Below are 26,939 nucleotides of genomic sequence, written 5' to 3' on the forward strand. Positions count from 1 at the left end.
TTTGTGGAGAGGCCCTTCTGAAGATATTGTCACTGAAATTCCCAAAGACTGGAAAGTGACTCAAGTCATTCTCGTGTTTAAGGATAGCAAGAGGAAACCAGAGAACTGGAACTACTGAGGCAGATATTACCAGTGGGGAAGTTACTGCAGGGAATTGTGCGGGACAGGACAGTAGACATTGTCCTTTTAGATGTGAGCAAGTCCTTTGACAAGGGCCTGCATGGCTGGCTGGTCTGCAAGATTTGGTCCCATGCAGAAGTCGTGATGGGTGCCAGATGTACGAAATAAATATTTTGCACCAATCTTCACTGTGGAAGACATTTGCAGTGTGCCAGAAACGTGAACGTGTCAGGCTGCAGAAGTGATTGCTGTTGCTTTTACTAAAGAGAAAGTGCTTGAGAAGTTGAAAGGTCTGAAGGTGGGTAAGTCACCTGAACCAGATGGTGTACACCCCAGGGTTCTGAAAGAGATAGGTGAAGATATTGTGGAAGCATTAGCAATGATCAATCAAGAATATCTAGATTCCAGAATGGTTGCTGAGGACTGGAAAATTGCAAACGCCTTTCCACTCTTCAAGGAAGGAAGGCAGAATCATGGAGTCACAGAAAAGTACAACACAGAAGAAAGGAGAGTATTAGCCAGTTAACCTGACTTCAATGGTGGGAAAAGTGCTGGAGTCCATTATTAAGGATAAGGTACTTAGAGACACATGGAAGAATAGATTGAAGTCAGCATGGTTTCCTTCAGGGAAAGTCCTTCCTGACAAATTCTTTGAGGAGATAACAGGCAGGATAGAGCAAGAAGAGACAGTAGATGTTGTTTATTTGGATTTTTAGAAGACTTTTAACAAGATGCCACACATGAGGCTGCTTATCAAGATAGGAGCCCATGGTATTACAGGATGGATATATGAGCATGGATAGATTGGCTGACTGGCAGGAGGCAAAGGGAGGGAATAAGGAGAGCCTTTTCTTATTGGCTGCCAGTGCCTAGTGGTATACTAGGGAATAGTGTTCGGACCACCTCATTTCCTGATATGTCAATTATTTGGATGAAGGAATTGGTGGCTTTGTGGCCAAGTTTGGGGGCGATATGAAGACAGGTAGAGGGTAGGTAGTGTTGAGGAAGCAAAGAGACTGCAAAAGGACTTGGACAAATTGGGAAAATGGGCAAGAAGTGGCTGATGAAATATAGGGTAGGGAAGTGTACGGTTTGCACTTTGGTAGAAGGAATGTCTTTTTTATGTAAATTATTTGGATATAAAAGTGAAAGGCTTTCTTAGTAATTTTGCAGATGAAACATTACTGGCTGTTGAAGGTGAAGATGGTTATGATAGATTATAGAATCTTAAATCAGTTAGTGAAGTGGTCTGATAAGTGTCAAATAAATTTCAACCCCAGGTGATGCATTTTGAAAGTTAAACCACTGTAGGACTTGTATTATAAATGGTCGGGCATCCGGGGGGGCGGGGGCGGTAGGAACAGAGGGACCTAGGAGCTGAAGTTCATAGTTCATTGAAACTGTGCACGAGCTCCTAGCTCACTTAAAGTGGCTTCACAGGTAGACAGAGTGAAGCTATTTAGCATACTGACCTTCATAATTTAGGGCACTGTGTACAGGAGTTGGAACATTATGTTGCAATTGTAGAATTCATTGGTGAGGCCACACTTGGGTACTGTGTACAGTTTGGATCACCCCGTTACAGCAAAGATGTAGTTAAACTGGAAAGAGTGCAGGGAGTACTTACGAGGATGTTGCCAGGACGAGAGGGCTTGAAATAAAGGGAGAGAATGGCCAGCCTAGGCCGTTATTTCCTGGAATGTAGGAGAATGGAGGGCTAGGTAAGGTACACTTTTCCCCAGAGTAGGGCAGTCCATAACTAAGGGGCATAGATTTAGGGTGAGATAGGAAAAATTTAAAAGACACTCCAGCAGCAACTTTTTCACACGAGCATGACAAATACACCAGTCACCTACCATATACTGAAAGACCTAGATAGAGTAGATGTGGAGAGGATGTTTCCAGTGGTGAGAGAGTTTAGGACCAGACGGCACTGCTTCAATACAAGAATGTCCCTTTGGAACAGAAATGAAGGGGACATTTTTAGCCAGATGGTGAATCTGTAGAATTCATTGCTAAAGACAACTGTGGAGGTCAAGTTATTGGGTATATTTAAAGAGGATGTTGATAGGTTCTTGATTAATAACAGCATCATAGGTTACAGGCAGAATGGGATGAATGGCCTAATTATGTTGCTATCTCTTATAATAAATCAACTCCCGCACTTTTCTGTCTAATACCATCAACATTCAACTTGCTTCAGTTTGGAACTTGAACCTTTGGACCAGTTCTATCCTTTTCAATAGTACTTTAACTAGCAGAACTCTGGTCTCTGGTCCCACAGTACTCTCCTTGTCCTGTCCTTTTACACACGAGTAACTCATCCTTTGCACTCTCCCTTGTACAATCCTCTATAGTGCCCAAGAAAACTTAATGAATTCCACCTCATTTAAGCCGTTACCACTATGGCAGTCCAAGTCTATTGAAGGGAAGTTAAAATCCCCTACTATGACAACTCCAGTATTCTTGCAATTTTCCATAATCTCTCAACATATTTATGCCTTAAATTTCTATTAACTCTTAGGAGGGTTTAGAATATAATCCCAACAAGGTGATCATCCTTGATGAAGGGTCTCAGCCCGAAACATCGATGTACTTTTATCCATAGATGCTAGGTTCCTCCAGCATATTATATGTGTTGCAAGTTGATCATCCCTTTCTTTTTTTTTCCCAGCTCATTTAATAAGAGCCTCACTGAACAATCTCCCCAGTAATTTCATCTCAGTACTTTGACGTTAATAAAAAAAAATGCAAGACCCCTTATCTCTCCTGAACCTATATCCCAAGTAACACCAAAAGACGTAAGAGCAGAATTAGGCCAACTGACCCATCAAATGGCTGATCCTTTTTTTTTTACATCTCCTCCTCAACCCCAGTTCCCACCCTTCTCCCCATAACCTTTGATGCTATGTCCAATCAAGAATCTATCAATCTTAAATACACCCAACGACCTGGCCTCTATAGCTGCATGTGGCAACAAATTCCACAAATTCACCACCCTTTGGCTGAAGAAATTTCTTCACATCTCTGTTTTGAATAGGGCGCCCATCTATCCTGAGGCTGTGCCCTCTTGTCCTTGACTCTCCCACCATGAGAAACATCCTTTCCACATCTACACTGCCTAGGCCTTTCAACATTCAAAAGGTTTCAATGAGATCCCCCCGATCATTCTGAATTCCAAGCGAGTACAGACCCAGAGCCATCAAACGTTCCTCGTATGATAAATCATTCATTCCTGGAATCATCCTTGTGAAACTCCTCTCAACCCTCTCCAATACCAGCACATCTTCTCTAAGATGAGGGGCCCAAAGCTGTTCACAATACCAAGGTGAGGCCTCACCAGTGCCTTATAAAGTCGCAGCATCACTTACTTGCTCTTGTATTCTATACATCTTGAAATGAATGTAACATGGCATTTGCCTTCCTCACCTCCAACTGAACCTGCAAGTTAACCTTCCATACTGTCTGTGTCATACCCTGGGTAAAAGTGTGTAATCCCTGTGTGAACACTACAATAACTCCCATGTACTGAAACTCATACATCTCTCTGTCATACCTGTTCCCAGCCACATCCAGAACATGGATCTCAGACGCCTTGGCCAGTTCAGGTGGGAGATGTGTTAGTCTGTTGTCTCGGAGACTCAGTACATTTAAACTTGCACAGCCTCCCAGTTCAGCCGGAAGATCCACCAGTCTGTTCCGATCCACATTCAGATTTGTCAGCAACTTCAGCTTTCCAAGCGACTTGGGAAGTGTCTGAAATGAATCCAGGAAAAATAGTAATGCTCGCAGTTCTACGTGATCCTTTAATGTTGCAAGATGTTTCAATATTCTTAACATCAAAGAATGCTGGGAAAAGGTTTTAATAACACAATTCAGCATACCCTTCAACAACCTATAGACCCATTTTCAAGGCTCTTCATCTCATATCTCAATTTTTATTACATTTATTTATTACTATTATTTTGTTTGATTCTTGGTATTTACTATGAATACAACAAGAATGTTGCCATCAGAAAGAAAATACAGGAGCCTCAGGACTCACACCACCAGGTTCAGGGACAGTTATTACCCCTCAACCATCAGGCACTTGAAGCATGTGGATAACTTCACTCAACTTCACTTTGCCCCATCACTGTAATGTTCCCACAACTGATGGACTCACTTTCTAGGGCTCTTCAGCTCCGGTACTCGTTTTTTATTTCTTATTTATTTATTATTATTTCTTTCTTTTTGTATTGCAGTCTTTCAGTGAATCTATTACTGTTCTTCTTCCATTACGGATTTGTACTGAGTATGCCCATAAGAAAATGATTCTCGGGGCTGTGTATCGTGACATACATGCAGTTTAATAATAAATTTACTCTGAGCTTTGAACAAAGATCCCACCAGCACCACCAATGTAACAACCAGTTCCTTTTAAATCTTCGCACTTCCCCCACCGCCTTCATCAACCGTCTCTCAGTCTCCTTTCACATGGGGAACAAACTGACTTTCACCTTCTCTATGTGAGATGTGGCAGTCTTGGGGGAACGCCCCTCTCCCGCAGAGTCACATCTGCCAGAAGTACATACAGCTGGGTGATCTGGAAGACCGTGTAAGGAATCTGGAGCAGCAGCTAGATGACCTTCGACTCATAAGGGAGAATGAGGCAGTCATAGATGAGAGCTACAGGGAGGTAGTCACACCTAGGCTGTCGGAAGCAGGTCGTTGGGTGACAGTCAGAGGGGAGAAAGCAAAGGTGAGCAGACAGGTAGTGCAGAGCACCCCTGTAGCCACTGCTCTGAATACTAAGTTTACCATCCTGGATACTGTTGGCGGGGACGACCGACCAGGTGTGAGCCACGGTGGCAGGGCCTCCGGCACTGAGTCTGACCCGGTGGTGCCGATGGGTGGGACGGAAAAGAGGAGAGCTGTCGTCATTGCAGACTCTATAGTCGGGGAGCAGACAGGTGATTTTGTGGACATGAGAAGGACACCCGCATGGTTTATTGCTTCCCGGGTGCCAGGGTCCGGGATGTCTCTGACCGGGTGCACGACATCCTGGTACGAGAGGGAAAGCAACCAGAAGTCGTGATACATGTTGGGACCAACGACATAGGCAGGAAGAGGGATGAGGTCCTGAAGTGTGAGTTTCGGGAACTAGGCAGAAGGCTGAAGAACAGGACCTCAAGGGTGGCGTTCTCAGGATTGCTGCCAGTGCTACGTGACAGAGATGGTAAGAATTGGAGGAGATGGCAGTTGAATGCGTGGCTGAGGAGTTGGTGCAGGGAGCAGGGTTTCAGATTTTTGGATCATTGGGATCTCTTCTGGGGAAGGTGGGACCTGTACAGATTGGATGGACTGTACCTGAACTCAAGGGGGACCAATATCCTTGCAGGTAGGTTTGCTAGCATGGTTCGGGAGGGTTTAAACTAATTTGCAAGGGGGATGGGACCCAGAGCGATAGAGCAGTGAAAGAAGTACATGGAGTAAAGCCAGATCTAACACACAGAGAGGCGCTGAGGAAAGAGAAGAAGAATAAACGGTGTAAGGACAGAAAGGTAGAAGGGCTGAAATGTGTGTACCTCAATGCAGGAAGCATCAGGAGCAAAGGTGATGAACTGAGAGCTTGGATACATACATGGAATTATGATGTAGTGGCCATTACAGAGACTTGGCTGGCACCAGGGCAGGAATGGATTCTCAATATTCCTGGATTTCAGTGCTTTACAAGGGATAGAGAGGGCAGAAAAAGGGGAGGAGGGGTGGTATTACTGGTCAGGGATACTATTACAGCTCCAGAAAGGGTGGGTAATGTAGCACGATCCACTTTTGAATCAATATGGGTGGAAGTCAGGAACAGGAAGGGAGCAGTTACTCTATTGGGGGTATTCTATAGGCCCCCTGGTAGCAGTAGAGATACAGAGGAGCAGATTGGGAGGCAGATTTTGGAAAGGTGCAAGAATAACAGGGTTGTTATCATGGGTGACTTCCCTAATATTGATTGGCACCTGATTAGTTCCAAAGGTTTAGATGGGGCAGAGTTTGTTAAGTGTGTCCAGGACGGATTCATGTCACAGTATGTGGACAGGCCGACTAGGGGCAATGCCATACTGGATCTAGTACTAGGTAATGAACCCGGTCAGGTCACAGATCTCTCAGTGGGTGAGCATCCGGGGGACAGTGACCTCCACTCCCTGGCCTTTAGCATTATGATGGACAAGGATAGAATCAGAGAGGACAGGAAAATTTTTAATTGGGGAAGGGCAAATTATGAGGCTATAGGGCTAGAACTTGCGGGTGTGAATTGGGATGATGCTTTTGCAGGGAAATGTACTGTGGGCATGTGGTCAATGTTTAGAGATCCTTGCAGGATGTTAGGGATAAATTTGTCCCAGTGAGGAAGATGAAGAATGGTAGGGTGAAGGAACCATGGGTGACAAGTGAGGTGGAAAATCTAGTCAGGTGGAAGAAGGCAGCATACAGGAGGATTAGGAAGCAAGGATCAGATGGGTCTATTGAGGAATATAGGGAAGCAAGAAAGAAGCTTAAGAAGGGGCTGAGAAGAGCAAGAAGGGGGCATGAGAAGGCTTTGGCGAGTAGGGTAAAGGAAAACCCCAAGGCACTCTTCAATTATGTGAAGAAAAAAAGGATGACAGGAGTGAAGGTAGGACCAATTAGAGATAAAGGTGGGAAGATGCGCCTGGAGGCTGTGGAAGTGAGCGAGGTCCTCAATGAATACTTCTCTTCGGTATTCACCAATGAGAGGGAACTTGATGATGGTGAGGACAATATGAGTGAGGTTGATGTTCTGGAGCATGTTGATATTAAGGGAGAGGAGCTGTTGGAGTTGTTAAAATACATTAGGACAGATAAGACCCTGGGGCCTGATGGAATATTCCCCAGGCTGCTCCACGAGGCGAGGGAAGAGATTGCTGAGCCTCTGGCTAGGATCTTTATGTCCTCGTTGTCCACGGGAATGGTACCGGAGGATTGGAGGGAAATGAATGTTGTCCCCTTGTTCAAAAAAGGTAGTAGGGATAGTCCAGGTAATTATAGACCAGTGAGCCTTATGTCTGTGGTGGGAAAGCTGTTGGAAGAGATTCTTAGAGATAGGATTTATGGGTATTTAGAGAATTATGGTCTGATCAGGGACAGTCAGCATGGCTTTGTGAAGGGCAGATCGTGTCTAACAAGCCTGATAGAGTTCTTTGAGGAGGTGACCAGGCATATAGATGAGGGTAGTGCAGTGGATGTGATCTATATGGATTTTAGTAAGGCATTTGACAAGGTTCCACATGGTAGACTTATTCAGAAAGTCAGAAGGCATGGGATCCAGGGAAGTGTGACCAGGTGGATTCAGAATTGGCTTGCCTGCAGAAGGCAGAGGGTGGTAATGGAGGGAAAATATTCAGACTGGAGGAATGTGACTAGTGGTGTCCCACAAGGATCAGTTCTGGGACCTCTACTTTTCGTGATTTTTATTAACGACCTGGATGTAGGAGTAGAAGGGTGGTGTTGTAGATAGTGTAGAGGATTGTCAAAGATTGCAGAGTGGCATTGATAGGATGCAGAAGTGGGCTGAGAAGTGGCAGATGGAGTTCAACCTGGAGAAGTGTGAGGTGGTACACTTTGGAAGGACAAACTCCAAGGCAGAGTACAAAGTAAATGGCAGGATACTTGGTAGTGTGGAGGAGCAGAGGGATCTGGGGGTACATGTCCACAGATCCCTGAAAGTTGTCTCACAGGTGGATAGGGTAGTTAAGAAAGCTTATGGGGTGTTAGCTTTCATAAGTCAAGGGATACAGTTTAAGAGTCACGATGTAATGATGCAGCTCTATAAAACTCTGGTTAGGCCACACTTGGAGTACTGCGTCCAGTTCTGGTCGCCTCACTATAGGAAGGATGTGGAAGCATTGGAAAGGGTACAGAGGAGATTTACCAGGATGCTGCCTGGTTTAGAGAGTATGCATTATGATCAGAGATTAAGGGAGCTAGGGCTTTACTCTTTGGAGAGGAGGAGGATGAGAGGAGACATGATAGAGGTGTACAAGATAATAAAAGGAATAGATAGAGTGGATAGCCAGCACCTTTTCCCCAGGGCACCACTGCTCAATACAAGGGGACATGGCTTTAAGGTAAGGGGTGGGAAGTTCAAGGGGGATATTAGAGGAAGGTTTTTTACTCAGAGAGTGGTTGGAGCATGGAATGCATTGCCTGAGTCAGTGGTGGAGGCAGATACACTAGTGAAGTTTAAGAGACTACTAGACAGGTATATGGAGGAATTTAAGGTGGGGGCTTATATGAGAGGCAGGGTTTGAGGGTCAGCACAACATTGTGGGCCGAAGGGCCTGTACTGTGCTGTACTATTCTATGTTCTATATGCCCCTTATGATTTTCCAAGGTTACCTTCAGCAACTCAAAGCCTCCAGTTCTGGCAACATCTTTGTGAATCTTTTCCACGCCCTTTACCCCACTATAATCTCACACGTTATCCTTTTTAACCTGCAACACATTATTTTGCATTCTGTTGTTGTTTTACCTTGCTCTACCTCAATGTGCTGTATAATGATCTGATTCACATGAACAGTAAATACGCAAGCCAAGCTTTCCACTGCACCTCTGAAAATGTGATAATAGTTAGCCAATTGTAACTGTGAACTCTGTACTCTGTGGCACTGTACTCTGCCCATGTGTAGACTCGGTGTGAGCTCCTCGTTCAGTCCTGTGTAGACAGCACATTCTGATATTCCCACACTTCCTTGGCAATGCACACCTAGACTCTCTTGAACAATCAGATTAGCTTTATTTGGCATGTATATATCAGAGCAAGGGTGGCACAGTAGCAGAATGGTTAGTATAACGCTGCTCAGTGCGAGCGACTTGGATTCAATTCCACTGCTGTTCAATTCTTCTGTATAACTGTGAGGGGCTTCCAACAGAGGCTCCAGTTTCCTCCCACATTCCATAAGACCATTAGACATGGGAGCAGAATTAGGCCATCTGGCTGATCGAATCAACCCCCGTTCTCGGCCTTCTCCCTGTAGCCTTTGATGTCACATCCAATCAAGAACCTATCAATCTCTAACATCCAATCAAGAACCTATCAATCTCTACCTTAAATGAACCCGACGACCTGGCCTCCACAGCTGCACGTGGCAACAAATTCCACAAATTCACCATCCTTTGGCTAAAAAAAAAAATTTCTCTGCCCCTCTATCCTGAGGCTGTGCCCTCTTGTCCTGGACTCTCCCACCGTGGGAAACATCCTTTCCACATCCACTTGTCTAAGCCTTTCAACATTTGGAAGGTTTCAATGAGATCCCCCTTCATACTTCTGGAAGTCTAGCGAGTACAGACCCAGAGTCATCAGACGTTCCTCGTATGATAACCTTTCATTCCTGGAATCATCCTTGTGAACAACCTCTGGACCCTCTCCAATGCCAGCACATCTTTTCTAAGATGAGGAGCCCAAAACTGTTCACAATACTCAAGGTGAGGCCTCACCAGTACCTTATAATGCCTCAGCATCACATCTTTGCTCTTGGATTCTAGACCTCTTGAAATGAATGTAACATGGCATTTGCCTTCCTCAGCACTGACTCAACCTGCAAGTTAATCTTCAGGGTGTTCTGCACAAGAACTCCCAAGTCCCTCTGCAAGTCAGATTTCTGGATTTTCTCCCCATTTAGTCCGCAAATTCATTTCTACTACCAAAAATAGAGGGCTATGGGTAAGCCTAGTAATTTCTAGGGTAGGGACGTGTTCGGCACAACTTTGTGGGCCGATGGGCCTGTATTGTGCTGTAGGTTTTCTATGTTTCTAAGTAGCCTCATGTGTAGCACCTTGACAAAGGCCTTCTGAAAGTCCAAATATACAACATCCCACTGCATTCCCTAAGTGTAATCACCTCAAAGAATTCCAATAGGTTCATCAAGCAAGATATCCCCTGAAGGAAATATAGCAACAGAAAACGTACAGCATAATACAAGGCCTTTAGCCCACAATGCTGTGCTGAACATGTCCTTTCTTTAGAAATCACCTAGGGTTACCCATAGGCCTCTGTTTTTCTAAGCTCCATGCACTTACTGAAGAGTCCCTTATAAGACCCTATTGTATCCATCCCCAGTACCATCGCCAGCAGCCCATTCCACGCACTCACCACTGTCTACATAAAAAAACAACTTACCCCTGACTTCTCCTCTGTACCTACTTCCAGGCACCTTAAACCTGTGTCCCCTTGTGGCAACCATTTCAGCCCTGGGAAAAAGCTTCTGACTATCCACACTATCAATGCCTCTCATCATCTTATACACCTCTGACAGGTCACCTCTCATCCTCCATCGCTCCAAGGAGAAAAGGCCAAGTTCACTCAAACTATTCTCATAAGGCACGGTTGCCAATCCAGGCAACATCCTTGTAAATCTCCTCTGCACCCTTTCTATGGTTTCCACATCCTTCCTGTAGTGAGATGACCAGAACTGAGCACAGTACTCCAAGTGGGGTCTGACCAGGGTCCTATATAGCTGCAACATTATCGCTCAGATGTTAAACTCAAACCCATGGTTGATGAAGGCCAATGCACCGTATGCCTTCTTAACCACAGAGTCAGCCTGTGTAGCTGCTTTGAGTGTCCTATGGACTCAGACCCAAAGATCCCTCTGATCCTCCACACTGCCAAGAGTCTTACCATTAATACTATATTCTGCCATCATATTTGACCTCCAAAATGAACCACTTCACACGAAGGTTAAGGGTCCCTGAGGCACACCACTGGTCACTGACCTCCGTGCAGAATATGACTCGTCTACAACAACTCTTTGCCTTCTGTGGGCAATCCAGTTCTGGATCCATAAAGCAATGTCCCCTTGGATCCCATGCCTCCTTACTTTCTCAATAAGCCTTGAATGGGTTACCTTATCAAATGCCTTGCTGAAATCCATATACACGACATCTACTGCACTTCCTTCATCAATGTGTTTAGTCACATCCTCAAAAAATTGAATCAGGCTTGTAAGGCACAATCTGCCCTTGACAAAGCCATGCTGATGATTCTTAATCATATTATACCTCTCCAAATATTCATAAATCCTGTCTCTTAAGATCTTCTCCATCAACTTACCAACCACTGAAGTAAGACTCACTGGTCTATAATTTCCTAGGCTATCTCTACTCCCTTTCTTCAATAAAGGAACAACATCCGCAACCCTCCAATCCTCCGTAACCTCTCTCATCCCTATTGATGAAGCAAATATTATCGCCAGAGGCTCAGCAGTCTCCTCCCTCGCCTCCCAAGTAGCCTGGGGTACATCTCATCCGGTCCCGGCGACTTATCCAACTTGGTGTTTTTCAAAAGCCACAGCACATCCTCTTTCTTCATATCCACATGCTCAAGCTTTTCAGTCTGCTGCAAGTCAGCACTACAATCACAAGATCCTTTTCCATAGTGAATAGTGAAGTAAAGTACTCATTAAGTACCTCTGCTATTTCCTCCGGTTCCATACACACTTTCCCACTGTCACACTTGATAGGTCCTATTCTTTCACGTCTTATCCTCTTGCTCTCCACATACTTGTAGAATGCCTTAGGGTTTTTCTTAATCCTGCCCACCAAGGCCTTTTCATGGCCCCTTCTGGCTCTCCTAATTTCCTTTTTCAGCTCCTTCCTGTTAGCCTTATAATCTTCTAGATCTCTAACATTACCTAGCTCTCTGAACATTTTGTAAGCTTTCCTTTTCGACTAGATTTTTACAGCCTTTGTACACCACAGTTCCTGTACCCTACCGTAACTCCCTGTCTCATTGAAACATTCCTATGCAGAACTCCACACAAATATCCCCTGAACATTTGCCACATTTCTTCCGTACTTTTCCGAGAACATCTGTTCCCAATTTAAGCTTCCAGTTTCCTGCCTGACAGCCTCATAATTCCCCTTACTCCAATTAAATGCTTTCTATAGAACCATAGAAACTATAAAAACTACAGCACAGAAACAGGCCTTTTGGCCCTTCTTGGCTGTGCCGAACCATTTTCTGCCTAGTCCCACTGACCTGCACACGGACCATATCCCTCCATACACCTCCCATCCATGTATCTGTCCAATTTATTCTTAAATGTCTCGTCTGGCAGCTCATTCCATACTCCCACCACTCTCTGCGTGAAGAAGCCCCCCCTAATGTTCCCTTTAAACTTTTCCCCCCTCACCCTTAACCCATGTCCTCTGGTTTCTTTCTCCCCTTGCCTCAGTGGAAAAAGCCTACTTGCATGCACTCTATCTATACCCGTCATAATTTTATATACCTCTATCAAATCTCCCCTCATTCTTCTAAGCTCTAGGGAATAAAGTCCTAACCTATTCAACCTTTCTCTGTAACTGAGTTTCTCAAGTCCCGGCAACATCCTTGTAAACCTTCTCTGCACTCTTTCAACCTTATTTATATCCTTCCTGTAATTTGGTGACCAAAACTGAACACAATACTCCAGATTCGGTCTCACCAATGCCTTATACAACCTCATCATAACATTCCAGCTCTTATACTCAATACTTTGATTAATAAAGGCCAATGTACCAAAAGCTCTCTTTACGACCCTATCTACCTGTGACGACACTTTTAGGGAATTTTGTATCTGTATTCCCAGATCCCTCTGTTCCACTACACTCCTCAGTGCCTTACCATTAACCCTGTATGTTCTACGTTGGTTTGTCCTTCCAACGTGCAATACCTCACACTTGTCAGTATTAAACTCCATCTGCCATTTTTCAGCCCATTTTTCCAGCTGGTCCAAGTCCCTCTGCAGGCTCTGAAAACCTTCCTCACTGTCTACTACACCTCCAATCTTTGTATCATCAGCAAACTTGCTGATCCAATTTACCACATTATCATCCAGATCATTGATATAGATGACAAATAACAATGGACCCAGCACTGATCCCTGTGGCACACCACTAGTCACAGGCCTCCACTCAGAGAAGCAATTCTCTACCACCACTCTCTGGCTTCTTCCATCGAGCCAATGTCTAATCCAATTTACCACCTTTCCATGTATACCTAGTGACTGAATTTTCCTAACTAACCTCCCATGCGGGACCTTGTCAAAGGCCTTACTGAAGTCCATGTAGACAATATCCACTGCCTTCCCTTCATCCACTTTCCTGGTAACCTCCTTGAAAAACTCCAACTGATTGGTCAAACATGACCTACCACGCACAAAGCCACGTTGACTCTCCCTAATAAGCCCCTGTCTATCCAAATGCCCGTAGATTCTGTCTCTTAGTTCTCCCTCCAATAACTTACCTACTACTGACGTTAAACTCACCGGCCTATAATTTCCCGGATTACTTTTCGATCCTTTTTTAAACAACGGAACAACATGAGCCACTCTCCAATCCTCCGGCACTTCACCCGTAGACAGCGACATTTTAAATATTTCTGCCAGGGCCCCCGCAATTTCAACACTAGTCTCCTTCAAGGTCCGAGGGAACACTCTGTCAGGTCCCGGGGATTTATCCACTTTAAATTTTCCTCAAGACAGCAAGCACCTCCTCCTTTTCAATCTGTTCAGTTTCCATGGTCTCACTACTTGATTCCCTCAATTCCATAGATTTCATGCCAGCTTCCTTAGTAAGTACAGACGCAAAAAACCTATTTAAGATCTCTCCCATTTCCTTTGGTTCCGCACAAAGCCGACCACTCTGATCTTCAAGAGGACCAATTTTATCCCTTACAATCTTTTTGCTCTTAATATACTTGTAAAAGCTCTTTGGATTATCCTTCACTTTGACTGCCAAGGCAACCTCATGTCTTCTTTTAGCCCTCCTGATTTCTTTCTTGAGTATTTTCTTGCACTTCTTATACTCCTCAAGCACCTGATTTACCCCCTGTTTCCTATACATTTCATACAACTCCCTCTTCTTTATCAGAGTTGCAATATCCCTTGAGAACCAAGGTTCCTTATTCCTATTCAATTTGCCTTTAATCCTGACAGGAACATACAAACTCTGCACTCTCAAAATTTCCCCTTTGAAGGCTTCCCACCTACCAATCACATCTTTGCCAGAGAACAACCTGTCCCAATCCACGCTTTTCAGATCCTTTCTCATTTCTTCAAATTTGGCCTTCTTCCAGTTCAGAACCTCAACCCTAGGACCAGATCTATCCTTGTCCATGATCAAATGGAAACTAGTGGTGTTATGATCACTGGAACCAAAGTGCTCCCCTACACAGACTTCTGTCACTTGCCCTAATTCGTTACCTAACAGGAGATCCAATATTGCATCCCCTCTAGTTGGTCCCTCTATATATTGATTTAGAAAACTTTCCTGAACACATTTTACAAACTCTAATCCATCTTGACCCCTAACAGTATGGGAGTCCCAATCAATGTATGGAAAATTAAAATCCCCTACCACCATAACTTTATGTTTCCTGCAGTTGCCTGCTATCTCTCTGCAGATTTGCTCTTCCAAGTCTCGTTGACTATTGGGTGGTCTGTAATACAATCCCACTAATGTGTCCTAACTTTCCTAACTTGTCTGTTCCTATCTCTCTCCAATGCTATTGTAAAGGAGATAGAATTATGATCACTATCTCCAAAATGAGGATAAACTGCATCCGGCTGTGGAGCATTTGCTTTGGGTAATGAGGTTTCCATTAACCATAGCTCCCTCCAGGTCACACTTAGGCAAGGTGTAGCACCTGTTAGCCTCCCTAGTTGGGTTACAGTGAAGCCACGGAATGCAGGTGGTGTATGAAGCAGAAGGCAAGTTATGAGTAACACAATCGATGGTTCCTGCTTCTCTGACGCTGAGCAGTAGATCCTTCTAATAGGACAATGGTCAGGGCACCCGTCTTGTAAAGACACTGCATTGGAAGCAAGCAAGGGGAAGCTGCTTCTTGAATTTTATCCCTAGTAAAACCATGATTAATACATACACAAATGTAAAAGACAACAGTGTAAATGGCGGCCCACTTCCAAATAGTGCAGACACCTCACTCGGTACGGGATATCATGTAAACAGACAGGTGAGCCCGTATCGTCATACAAGAACAAGAGACTGCGAATCGCCACTTGGAATGTTCGGACCCTGCACCAAGCTGGTAAGCTAGAAAACATAAAATTAGAAATGAAGAGGCTAGAAGTCAGCATCCTAGGCCTAAGTGAAATAAGATGGAAAGGCACTGGAGTATTCCAATCAGACGACTGCAGGATGATATATTCTGAAAGAGATAAACATGAAAAGGCTGTTGCAATCATCTTTGACAAAGAAACATCCAAGAGCCTGCTGGGATATTGGCAAATCTCAGACAGATTGATGCAAGAGGAGAGGAGAAGAGAAGATGGTGGCACGACACAGCTCGCAGCGACCACTCCGGTGGTGATGTCTGTTATTTGTAGGGTGCCATGCACAATCCTGATTTGATGGAGACGGACGTGAGAGCATGGAGGAACATCTGGTGAAACTTCTGAAATGCCTGCTTCACTGCTGCTGCTACTGTGTGATCCAGAATCACCTGAGGGGAAGGCCCCGAGTCCTCGGCTTTGCTTGTTGCTCGGCAGCCGGGGCGGGGTCGAAGCGCTCGGCACAGGATGGTGCTCGGTGTCGGAGGGCTGGTCGGAGGCTCAAAGTTTTCGGATGGACTCAGAGTCGGCTGTGGTCAGGTGCTTCCAATGGTGCTGCATCGGCAAGTTTGCGGTGCTTGGAGGTTCACGGCAGGGAGAGTTTCTCCCTTCTATTGCCTGCCTGAGATGATGAGGATATCAGGACTTTGAGACTTTTTTTTAACCATGCCCATGGTCTGCTCTTTATCAAATTACGGTATTGCTTTGCACTCTTGTAACTGTATGTTATAATTACATGGTTTTGTCAGTTTTACTCTTGGTCTGTCCTGTGTTTCTTGTGATATCATTCTGGAGGAACATTGTATCAGTTTTTAATGCATGCATTTCTAAATGACAATAAACGAGGACTGAGTGTTCTCATAACCTAATCTAATCTAACCTAATCAAACTAAAAGGACAACAAAACAACATCTCATTCATCCAAGTATATGCACCCACAATGGCAAACTCAGAGGAAGAAAGTGATGCCTTCTACACTCCCAAGACAAAGCACTAGAAGAATGCAAATCACAAGAAGCCATCATAGTCATGGGCGACTTCAATGCAAAACTTGGTGAGGGAAGAGAAGACCATATTGTTGGAGACCAGGGACTGGGAGAAAGAAATGAAAGAGGAGAAAAGCTTATATCATGGTGTAAAACAATCAGATAATCACCAATACTTGGTTTAAACAACATCTAAGAAGGAATTGGACATGGAGAAGCCCAGATGGGAACAACAAAAATCAAATCGACTACATAACCATCAATAACAGATTCAAAAACTCGATAACTCAATCTAAAAGCTACCCTGGAGCAGACTGTGGAGCGATCACATACCAGTCATTTGCAAAATGAATATAGGGTGTAAGTTGAATCAAGAGTTAAAATTGGCATGTTGCAAAGGTAATGCTACAGTTGTTATGGGGGATTTTAACATGCAGGTAGACTGGGAAAATCAGGTTGGTACTGGACCCCAAGAAAGGGAGTTTGTGGACTGCTTCCAAGATGGATTCTTAGAGCAGCTTGTACTGGAGCCTACCAGGGAGAAGGCAATTCTGGATCTAGTGTTGTGTAATGAACCAGATTTGATAAGGGAACTCGAGGTAAAGGAGCCATTAGGAGGTAATGACCATAATATGATAAGTTTTAATCTACAATTTGAGAGGGAGAAGGGAAAATCGGAAGTGTCAGTATTACAGCTGAACAAACGGGACTATGGAGCCATGAGGGAGGAGCTGGCCAAAGATGACTGGAAAGATACCCTAGCAGGGATGACAGTGGAACAACAATGGCAGGTATTTCTGGGAATAATACAGAAGGTGCAGGATCAGTTCATTCCAAAGAGGAAGAAAGATTCTAAGGGGAGTAAGGGGCGACCGAGGCTGACAACGGAAGTCAAGGACAGTATAAAAATAACATAGCAAAGATGAGTGGGAAGCCAGAGGATTGGGAAACTTTTAAAGAGCGACAGAAGATAACTAAAAAGGAAATACGGGGAGAAAAGATGAGGTACGAAGGTAAGCTAGCCAAGAATATAAAGTAAGTAGTAAAAGCCTCTTTAGGTATGTGAAGAGGAAAAAATTAGTTAAGACCAAAGTTGGGCCCTTGAAGACAGAAACGGGTAAAATTTATTATGGGGAACAAAGAAATGGCAGACGAGTTGAACAGGTACTTTGGATCTGTCTTCACTAGGGAAGACACAAACAATCTTCCAGATGTAATAGTGGCCAGAGGACCTAGGGTAACAGAGAAACTGAAGGAAATTCACATTAGGCAGAAAATGGTAAACTGATGGGACTGAAGGCTGATAAATCCCCAGGGCCTGATGGTCTGCATCCAAGGGTACTTAAGGAGGTGGCTCTAGAAATCGTGGACGCATTGGTAATCATTTTCCAATACTCTATAGATGCAGGATCAGTTCCTGTGGATTGGAGGGTAGCTAATGTTATCCAACTTTTTAAGAAAGGAGGGAGAGAGAAAACAGGCAATTATAGACCAGTTAGCCTGACATCAGTGGTGGGGAAGATGCTGGAGTCAATTATAAAAGATGAAATAGTGGCACATTTGGATGGCAGTAATAGGATCGGTCCGAGTCAGCATGGATTTACAAAGGGGAAATCATACTTGACTAATCTTCTGGAATCTTTTGAGGATGTAACTATGAAAATGGACAAGGGAGAGCTAGTGGATGTAGTATACCTGGACGTTCAGAAAGCTTTTGATGAGGTCCCACATAGGAGTTTAGCGGGTAAAATTGGAGCAAATGGTATTGGGGGTAGGGTACTGACATGGATAGAAAATAGGTTGGCAGACAGGAAACAAAGAGTAAGGATTAACAGGTCCCTTTCAGAATGGCAGGCAGTGACTAGTGGGGTACCACAAGACTCGGTGCTCGGACCGCAGCTATTTACAATTTACTTTAATGATTTAGATGAAGGGATTAAAAGTAACATTAGCAAATTTGCAGATGACACAAAGCTGGGTGGCAGTGCGAAATGTGAGGAGAATGTTATGAGAATGCAGGGTGACTTGAACAGGTTGGGTGAGTGGGCAGATGCATTGCAGATGCAGTTTAATGTGGATAACTGTGAAGTTATCCACTTTGGTGGCAAGAACAGGAAGGCAGATTACTATTTGAATGGTGTCAAGTTAGGAACAGGGGAAGTACAACGAGATCCAGGTGTCCTTGTTCATCAGTCACTGACAAGCGACTGGGCTTGTATACATTGGAATTTAGAAGGATGAGAGAGGATCTGATTGAAACATATAAGATTATTAAGGGATTGGACACGCTAGAGGCAGGAAACATGTTCCCGATGTTGGGGGAGTCCAGAACCAGAGGCCACAGATTAAGAATAAGGGGTAGGCCATTTAGAACAGAGTTGAGGAAACCTTTTTCACCCAGAGAGTTGTGGATCTGTGGAATGCTCTGCCTCAGAAGGCAGTGGAGGCCAATTCTCTGGATGCTTTCAAGAAAAAGTTAGATAGAGCTCTTAATGATAGCGGAGTCAAGGGATATGGGGAGAAGGCAGGAACGGGGTACTGATTGTGGAAGATCAGCCATGATCACAGTGAATGGCAGTGCTGCCTCGAAGGGCTGAATGGCCTACTGCTGCACCTATTGTCTATAAAGATGAGAAAATTAAAGAAACCAACAACATCAGAACCACTGGAATATCAACAGCTACAAAACAACCCTCATCTGAAAACAGAATATACAATCAAGGTGAAAAACCGTTTTCATTGCTGCAGGATGAAGGAGGCAAATCTTCCTGGGACATAATGAAGGAATCCATGGTTGAAGCTGCAAAAGAAACCATCCCACGAAAAGAACAGAAAAGTAAGAAGAAATGACTAACTAAAGATATAATACAATTGATGCAACAAAAACAAACCATCAAACTAAGAAGAATACAACAACTTGATAAGACAATAAAAAGAAAATGCAGAGAAGCTAAAGACAGATGGCTAAATGAGAAACGCTCAGAGGTAGAAATGCTACAAACCCATAACCCTAGAACAAAGGTGATGCACAGTAAGATTAAAGAAATAACGGGTAAATTACTTTGCTCAGCAAGTGGATGCATCAAGGCAAAAGATGGCAGCTTAATTATGAACAAAGAGGAAATCCTAAACAGATGGACATAATATATAAAAGAACTTTTTGAAGACCAAAGTGGAGAAAACCCGAACATAAAGAAGAATCTTGAGGGACCTAGCATTATAAAATCAGAAATTCAAGCGGCCGTAAATAAAACAAAACATAACAAAACAGAGCAAATGGTCCAGACAACATTGCTGTTGAAATGATACTAGCCTTAGAAGATTTTGGAATACAGAAAATAACAGAAATAGCAAATGAAATCTATGATCATGGGGAGATACCTGATGATTTAAGTAAAACAGTGTTCATCACAGTTCCAAAGAAAGAGGGAGCAACAGATTGTCAGTTACATCGTACAATAAGCCTGATGAGCCACGTGGCAAAAATTATTCTCAGAGTAATCATGATGAGAGCAAGACGCTGTATAAAACCAGAAATCAGTAAAGAACAATGCAGCTTTGTGGAAAACACTGGAACCAGAAATGCAATTTTCATCCTACGGATGATCTGTGAACGAGCAATCCAGGTACAAAAAGACATCTACCTATGTTTCATTGACTATACAAGAGTTTTTGACACTGTCAGACAGCAAGATCTTCTACAAATGCATCAAAACCTTGACATAGATGGGAAAGATATATGTTTCTTGAGAAACTTATACTGGGACCAGACAGCATCCATCAGAATAGGAGAAGTGAGTGAGTATGTGAATATCATGAGAGGAGTCAGGCAAGGTTGTGTCTTTTCGCCAGACTTATTCAACCTGTATAGTGAAAATATCTTGAGAAGTATCAAAGACATCGAAGGATTCACAATTGGAGGCCATAATATAAATAACATCAGATATGCTGATGACATCGTACTAATAGCTGACTTAGAAACAAAACTTCAAGAACTACTCACTACAGTGGCAGCAGAAAGTAATCGCAGAGGCCTCTCAATCAACACCAAGAAGACAGAAAGCGTGGTCATCTCCAGAGAGACAAACATCCCACAATGTGTGATCAAGATCGGAAATACAAACATCAAACAAGTCAACAAATTCAAATATCTTGGCAGCCTAATAACAAGTAATGGCAGGTGCGACACAGATATTAAATACAGAATAGCAATGGCGAAAGAAGCTTTCCAAAAAATGAAGACCATATTAACAGACAGAAAGATGAGCACGTACACTAAAAACAGAATACTGCAGTGTTACATTTATTCTATTCTGAGTTAAGGAAGTGAATGCTGGACCAACCATTTCCCCAGCAATGGAAAAGGGACTAGAAGCAGCTGAATTATGGTTCTACAGGAGAATGTTAAAAATATCATGGACCACACACACATTAAATGAAGAAGTTCTCAGAAGAGCCCAAGCAGTTTGATCACTCATACCAACGATAAGAGAAAGACAACTCAGATTGCTAGGACACATCATGCGGAAAGATGAACTAAGAAAACTCATACTCTCTGGAAAGATTGAGGGGAGCCAACCTAGAGGAAGACCTTGGCTACACATCGAGGCCAGGTGGCGACACATCGATGAAATGGAAGTCATCCAAAGAACGAGAGAGAGATCTGTATGGAAAACCATGGTCACCAACGTCCGCATCAGATATGGTACCTAGACAGACAGACATCTCCAAAATGCTCTCAGTGGGAGAGATCTGACACCTGACCAGATTCATTTCCCAATACCAAATCAGGTACAGTCTCTCCTCTTGTAGGCTTATCTGCACATTGTCTCAAGAAACCTTCCTGAACACACCTAACAAACTCCATCCCATCTAAACCCCTTGCACTAGGGAGATGCCAATCGATATTTGGGAAATTAAAATCTCCCATCATGACAACTCTGTTATCATTACATCCCTCCAGGATCCGTTTCCCTATCTGCTCCTTGATATCCCTGTAACTATTGAGCGGCCTATAAATAACACGCAGTAAAGTTATTGACCCCTTCCTCTTCCTAACCTCCACCCACAGAGACTCCGTAGACAATCCCTCCATGACGTCCACCTTTTCTGCAGCCATGACACTATCTCTGATCAACTGTGCCATGCCCACACCTCTATTGCCTCCCTCCCTGTCTTTTCTGAAACATCTAAAACCCAGTACTTGAAGTAACCATTCCTGTCCCTGAGCCATCCAAGTCTCTGTAATGGCCACCACATCATAGCTCTAAGTACTGATCCACGCTCTAAGCTCATCCGCTTTGTTCACAATACCCCTTGCGTTAAAATAGACACAACTCAAACCTTCGGTCTGAGCGCGTCCCTTCTCTATCACCTGCCTATCCTCCCTCTCGCACTGTCTACAAGCTTTCTCTATTTGTGAGCCAACCTCCTCTTCCCCAGTCTTTTCAGTTTGGTTTCCACCCCGCAGCAATCCTCGTTTAAACTCTCCCCAGTAGCCTTAGCAAATCTCCCCGCCAGGATATTGGTCCCCCTGGGATTCAAGTGCAACCCGTCCTTTTTGTACAGGTCACACCTGCCCCAAAAGAGGTCCCAATGATCCAGAAATCTGAATCCCTGCCCCCTGCTCCAATCCCTCTGCCACGCATTTATCCTCCACCTCACTCTATTCCAATACTCACTGTCGCGTGGCACAGGCAGTAACCCCAAGATTACTACCTTTGCGGTCCTGCTTCTCAACTTCCTTCCTAACTCCCCGTACTCTTTTTTTCAGGACCTTTTCCCTTTTCCTACCTATGTCATTGGTACCAATACGTACCACGACTTCTGGCTGTTCTCCCTCCCACTGCAGGATATCTTGGACGCGATCAGAAACATCCCGGACCCTGGCACCTGGGAGGCGAATGGTATGCTGGCATTTATAGCGAGAGGATTCGAGTACAGGAGCAGGGAGGTACTGCTGCAGTTGTACAAGGCCTTGGTGAGACCACACCTGGAGTATTGTGTGCAGTTTTGGTCCCCTAATCTGAGGAAAGACATCTGTGCCATAGAGGGAGTACAAAGAAGGTTTACCAGATTGATTCCTGGGATGGCAGGACTTTCATATGAAGAAAGACTGGATGAACTGGGCTTGTACTCGTTGGAATTTAGAAGATTGAGGGGGGATCTGATTGAAACGTATAAAATCCTAAAGGGATTGGACAGGCTAGATGCAGGAAGATTGTTCCCGATGTTGGGGAAGTCCAGAACAAGGGGTCACAGTTTGAGGATAAAGGGGATGCCTTTTAGGACCGAGATTAGGAAAAACTTCTTCACACAGAGAGTGGTGAATCTGTGGAATTCTCTGCCACAGGAAACAGTTGAGGCCAGTTCATTGGCTATATTTAAGAGGGAGTTAGATATGGCCCTTGTGGCTACGGGGATCAGGGGGTATGGAGGGAAGGCTGGGGCGGGGTTCTGAGTTGGATGATCAGCCATGATCATAATAAATGGTGGTGCAGGCTCGAAGGGCCGAATGGCCTACTCCTGCACCTATTTTCTGTGTTTCTATGTTTCTAAACTACCATCCGAGTTTCTTTCCTGTGTCCACAGAGTCGCTTGTCTGACCCCTAACTATAGAGTCCCCTATCACTACTGCCTTCCTCTTCCTTTCCCTACCCTCCTGAGCCACAGGGCCAGACTCTGTGCCAGAGGGACGGCCACTGTTGCTTCCCTCAGGTAGACTGTCCCCCACCCCACCCAATAGTACTCAAACAGGAGTACTTATTGTTAAGTTGGACAGCCACAGGGGTACTCTCTAGCCTCTGACCTGCCCTTCCCTCTCCTGACTGTTACCCACTTATCTGTCTCCCGAGGCCCCGGTGTGACTATTTGCCTACAGCTCCTCTCTATCACCTCCTCACTCTCTCTGACAAGACGACGGTCATCGAGCTGCATCTCCAGTTCCCTAACTCGGTCCCTTAGGAGCTGCAGCTCAACACACCATGGTCCCACATCTGACACCGAGCACAGAAAACCAGCCTCACGCACATACTTCCTCCTTTCTGCAATTAACACAGGTAAACCTACCTCGTCCCGTTACCGCCTAAGCCCATTAAGCAAAATCCCTCTCACTCCGCGGCCCACTGGATATGGCGATCTTCTTTTTAAACTTTTTACTTACCAAGTTAATAGCCAATGGTATTGCAGAAAAGTTACTAGCATGGTCAGAGCGTTGGCTAATTGGTAAGAGATAGCAAGTGGGAATAAAAAGATCTTTTTCTGGTTGGTTTGCAGTGACTAGTGGTGTTCCGCAGGGGTCAGTGATAGGACTGCTTCTTTTTATGCTGTATGTCACTGAGTTAGATGATGGTATAGATGACTTTGTTGCCAAGTTTGCAGATGATACGAAGATTGGTGGAGGAGCACAGAGTGTTGAGGAAACACATAGGCTGTTGAAGGACTTAAGACAGATTAGGAGAATGTGTAAGAAAGTGGCAAATGAAATACAATGTTGGAAAATACATGGTCATGAACCTTGGTAGAAGAAATAAATATAGAAACTATTTTCTAATTGGGAGAAAATCCCAAATATGAGATTCAAGGGGACTTAGGAATCCTTGTGCATTACACCCAAAAGGTTAACTTACAGATAGAGTCTGTGGTGAGGAAGGCAAATGAAATGTTAGCATTCATCTCAAGAGGTCGAGAATACAAAAGCAGGGATGTGATGCTAAGGCTTTATAAGGTATTGGTGAGGCCTCACCTTGAGTATTGCGAACAATTCTGGGCTCCTCATCTAAGACAAGATGTGCTGGCATTGGAAAGGGTTCAGAGGAGTTTCACAAGAATGATTCTGGGAATGAATCAGCAATTTTTTTTTTGATTTGCTGATGATACAAAGATTGGAGGTGTAGTGGACAGTGAGTGAGGTTTTCAAAGCTTGCAGTGGGATTTGGACCATGCAAGTGTGAGGTATTGCACGTTGGAAGGACAAACTAAGGTAGAACATACAAGGTAAATGGTAGGGCACTGAGGAGTGCAATAGAACAGAGGGATCTGGGAATACAGATACAAAATTCCCTAAAAGTGGCGTCACAGGTAGATAGGGACGTAAAGAGAGCTTTTGGTACATTGGCCTTTATTAATTAAAGTATTGAGTATAAGTGCTGGAATGTTATGATGAGGTTGTATAAGGCATTGGTGAAGCCGAATTTGGAGTATTGTGGGCAGTTTTGGTCACCAAATTACAGGAAGGATATTAATAAGATTGAAAAAGTGCAGAGAAGGTTTACAAGGATGTTGCCGGGACTTGAGAAACTCAGTTACAGAGAAAGGTTGAATAGGTTAGGACTTTATTCCCTGGAGCGTAGAAGAATGAGGGGAGATTTGATAGAGGTATATAAAATTATGATGGGTATAGATAGAGAGAATGCAAGCAGGCTTTTTCCACTGAGGCAAGGGGAGAAAAAAACCAGAGGACATGGGTTAAGGGTGAGGGGGGGAAAGTTTAAAGGGACCATTAGCAGGGGCTTCTTCACACAGACAGTGGTGGGAGTGGGGAATGAGCTGCCAGATGAAGTGGTAAATGCGGGCTCACATTTAACATTTAAGAAAAACTTGGACAGGTACATGAATGAGAGGTTATGGAGGGATATGGTCCAGGTGCAGGTCAGTGGGACTAGGCAGTAAAATGGTTTGGCACAGCCAAGAAGGGCCAAAAGGCCTGTTTCTGAGCTGTAATGTTCTATGGTTCTATGAAAGGAACATTCATTGGGTCTGTACTTGCTGGAATTTGGAAGGATGAAGGGGGATCTCATTGAAACCTTTCGAACGTTGAAAGGACTAACAGAGTAGATGTGGAAAGGATGCTTCCCATGGTGGGGAGTCTAGGACAAGAGGGCGTAGCCTCATGATAGAGGGGCATCCATTTCAAACAGAGATGCAGAGAAATTTCTTTAGCCGAGGGTGGTGAATTTGTAGAATTTGTTACCACAGGCAGCTGTGGAGACCAGGTTGTTGGGTGTATTTAAGGCAGAGATTGATACGTCCTTGATCGGACATGGCATCAAAGATTACGGGAAGTGGTGCTGAGGAGTGGGAAAAAAGGATCAGCCATAATTAAATGGCGGACAGACTCAGTTGGCCAATTGGCCTAATTCTACTCTTAAGTCTTATGGTCTTATTAAGCTAGCGCTGTACAGCAGCCCATGGCAACAGGGACTGCTGAGATCATGAAATGCCACTTCGGTCAGATGGGTCTCTGCCTGATGCTCAGACAGCACAGTGACACAAAACTAACTTACAGTGAGCAGGTTTTCGGTGAGAATCAGCTCTGTCAGGTGCGTGCATTCGCCCACAGCTTCCGTCAGATGAGTTAGCCGATTCTGATCCACCTTCAGAATAGATAACTGCTTCAGCTGACCTGTAAAAGCACAGAGACTTCAAACAGCATCCATCCAGAAACACCAGCACAGAAGTGTGGACCACAACCTCCACTGCTGCACGTTCAAGTTGAGGAGAAGGTATCAAGGCAGAGAATCCCTCGACGGGCCACCTCAGCCCTTCCCACAGAACGAGGTCCACATTAGATCACCTCGTATCCCAGCCAAGTATTGCTCTTACCAATGCCGTCTGGTACCAACTCCAGGGGGTTCTGGGAGAGGAGCAAGTCTGTCAGGGCCACCAGCCCACTGATCTCATCAGGCAGCTTCTCCAGCTTGTTTTCCGAAACATCAAGGCAGACCAGGCGTTTGAGATTTCCCAATTCCTGGAATAGGCAATTCAGTATAACTTACACAACAATCCCCGCTCCCCAATCTAACACAAAGCACACAACAATCCTACAATCTCACACAACAATCATAATTCTGACACATCAATGGCCGTTCCCCTCTCTCATACACCAATCCCTGTTGCTCAGTCAGGAGCAACCCATGCAACAATCCAACAATCTCATACAACAATCATAATTTTCACACATTGACCGCTCCCCTCTCTATCACACCAAACCCTTCTGCCCAGTCAGAAGCAACCCACAAACAATCCACACAATGATAACTCTCACACAATAATCTCCACTCTCCACTAAACGCAACAAGCTCCTGTTTAAGGGGAGAGCTTCACGGGCGTTCGGTGTCGTTCCGGCAGCCCAATCAGCAGCAGGAGCAGCACACAGCCAGGAGAGTTCTCGTTGGTGGGCAGCGCTCGATTAAAAGGAGAGCTTCACGGGTGTTCGGTATCATTCCTGCGGCCCAATTAGCGGAGGGAGCTGCGCAGAGAGGAGTAACTAAAAGTACAGAAGGGACAAGCAGAGCGGCCATTGTTGAGAGTGGGAGTGTCAGGCTTTGGCTCAAAGGAGGCTGCAGCTCAGAAGAAGTGGTAACTCTGAGTAAGTTGTCCAAGTAAGTTTCTGTTCAGTTTCCCTATTTTCTTACTGTGTCAGGAGTATTGAGTGTAGTTTAAATGAATGTTGGTGTATGTCACGCCAGAGCTTTCTAAGGAACTACATCTGCGTGAAGTGCATCCATCCGCAGCTCCTTGAAGACCGTGTTAGGGATCTGCAGCAGCAGCTAGATGACCTTCGGCTTGTATGGGAGGGTGAGGCAATCATCAATAGGAGTTACAGGGAAGGAGTCACCCTTAAGCTGTAGGAGGCGAGTAGCTGGGTGACTGCCAGGAGAAGGAATGGGACAGTGAATAGGCAGTTAGCACAGAGCAGCCCAGTGGCCATTCCCCTCAATTAAATAAATAC

At 44.5% G+C, this 26,939-nt stretch overlaps 1 protein-coding gene across 6 annotated transcripts in view; it reads right to left on the reverse strand.

Annotated features, from left to right (window-relative positions):
- Positions 1–26,939, reverse strand: part of LOC134344616 (protein scribble homolog) — a 235,861-nt gene that overhangs the window by 116,413 nt on the left and 92,509 nt on the right. For 5 of the 6 annotated variants that reach the window (XM_063044735.1, XM_063044733.1, XM_063044732.1 and 2 more), the window contains exons 8-11: positions 25,811–25,955; positions 25,492–25,610; positions 3,677–3,876; positions 1,977–2,075 (exon numbers count right to left, since the gene is read on the reverse strand). In XM_063044735.1, coding sequence (XP_062900805.1) covers positions 1,977–2,075; positions 3,677–3,876; positions 25,492–25,610; positions 25,811–25,955 — 563 coding nt within the window. The remainder of the gene's footprint in view (positions 1–1,976; positions 2,076–3,676; positions 3,877–25,491; positions 25,611–25,810; positions 25,956–26,939) is intronic. The other variant, XM_063044734.1, reaches the window with a different exon arrangement.

Source organism: Mobula hypostoma, chromosome 3, assembly GCF_963921235.1.
Source record: "Mobula hypostoma chromosome 3, sMobHyp1.1, whole genome shotgun sequence".
Lineage (NCBI taxonomy): Eukaryota > Metazoa > Chordata > Chondrichthyes > Myliobatiformes > Myliobatidae > Mobula > Mobula hypostoma.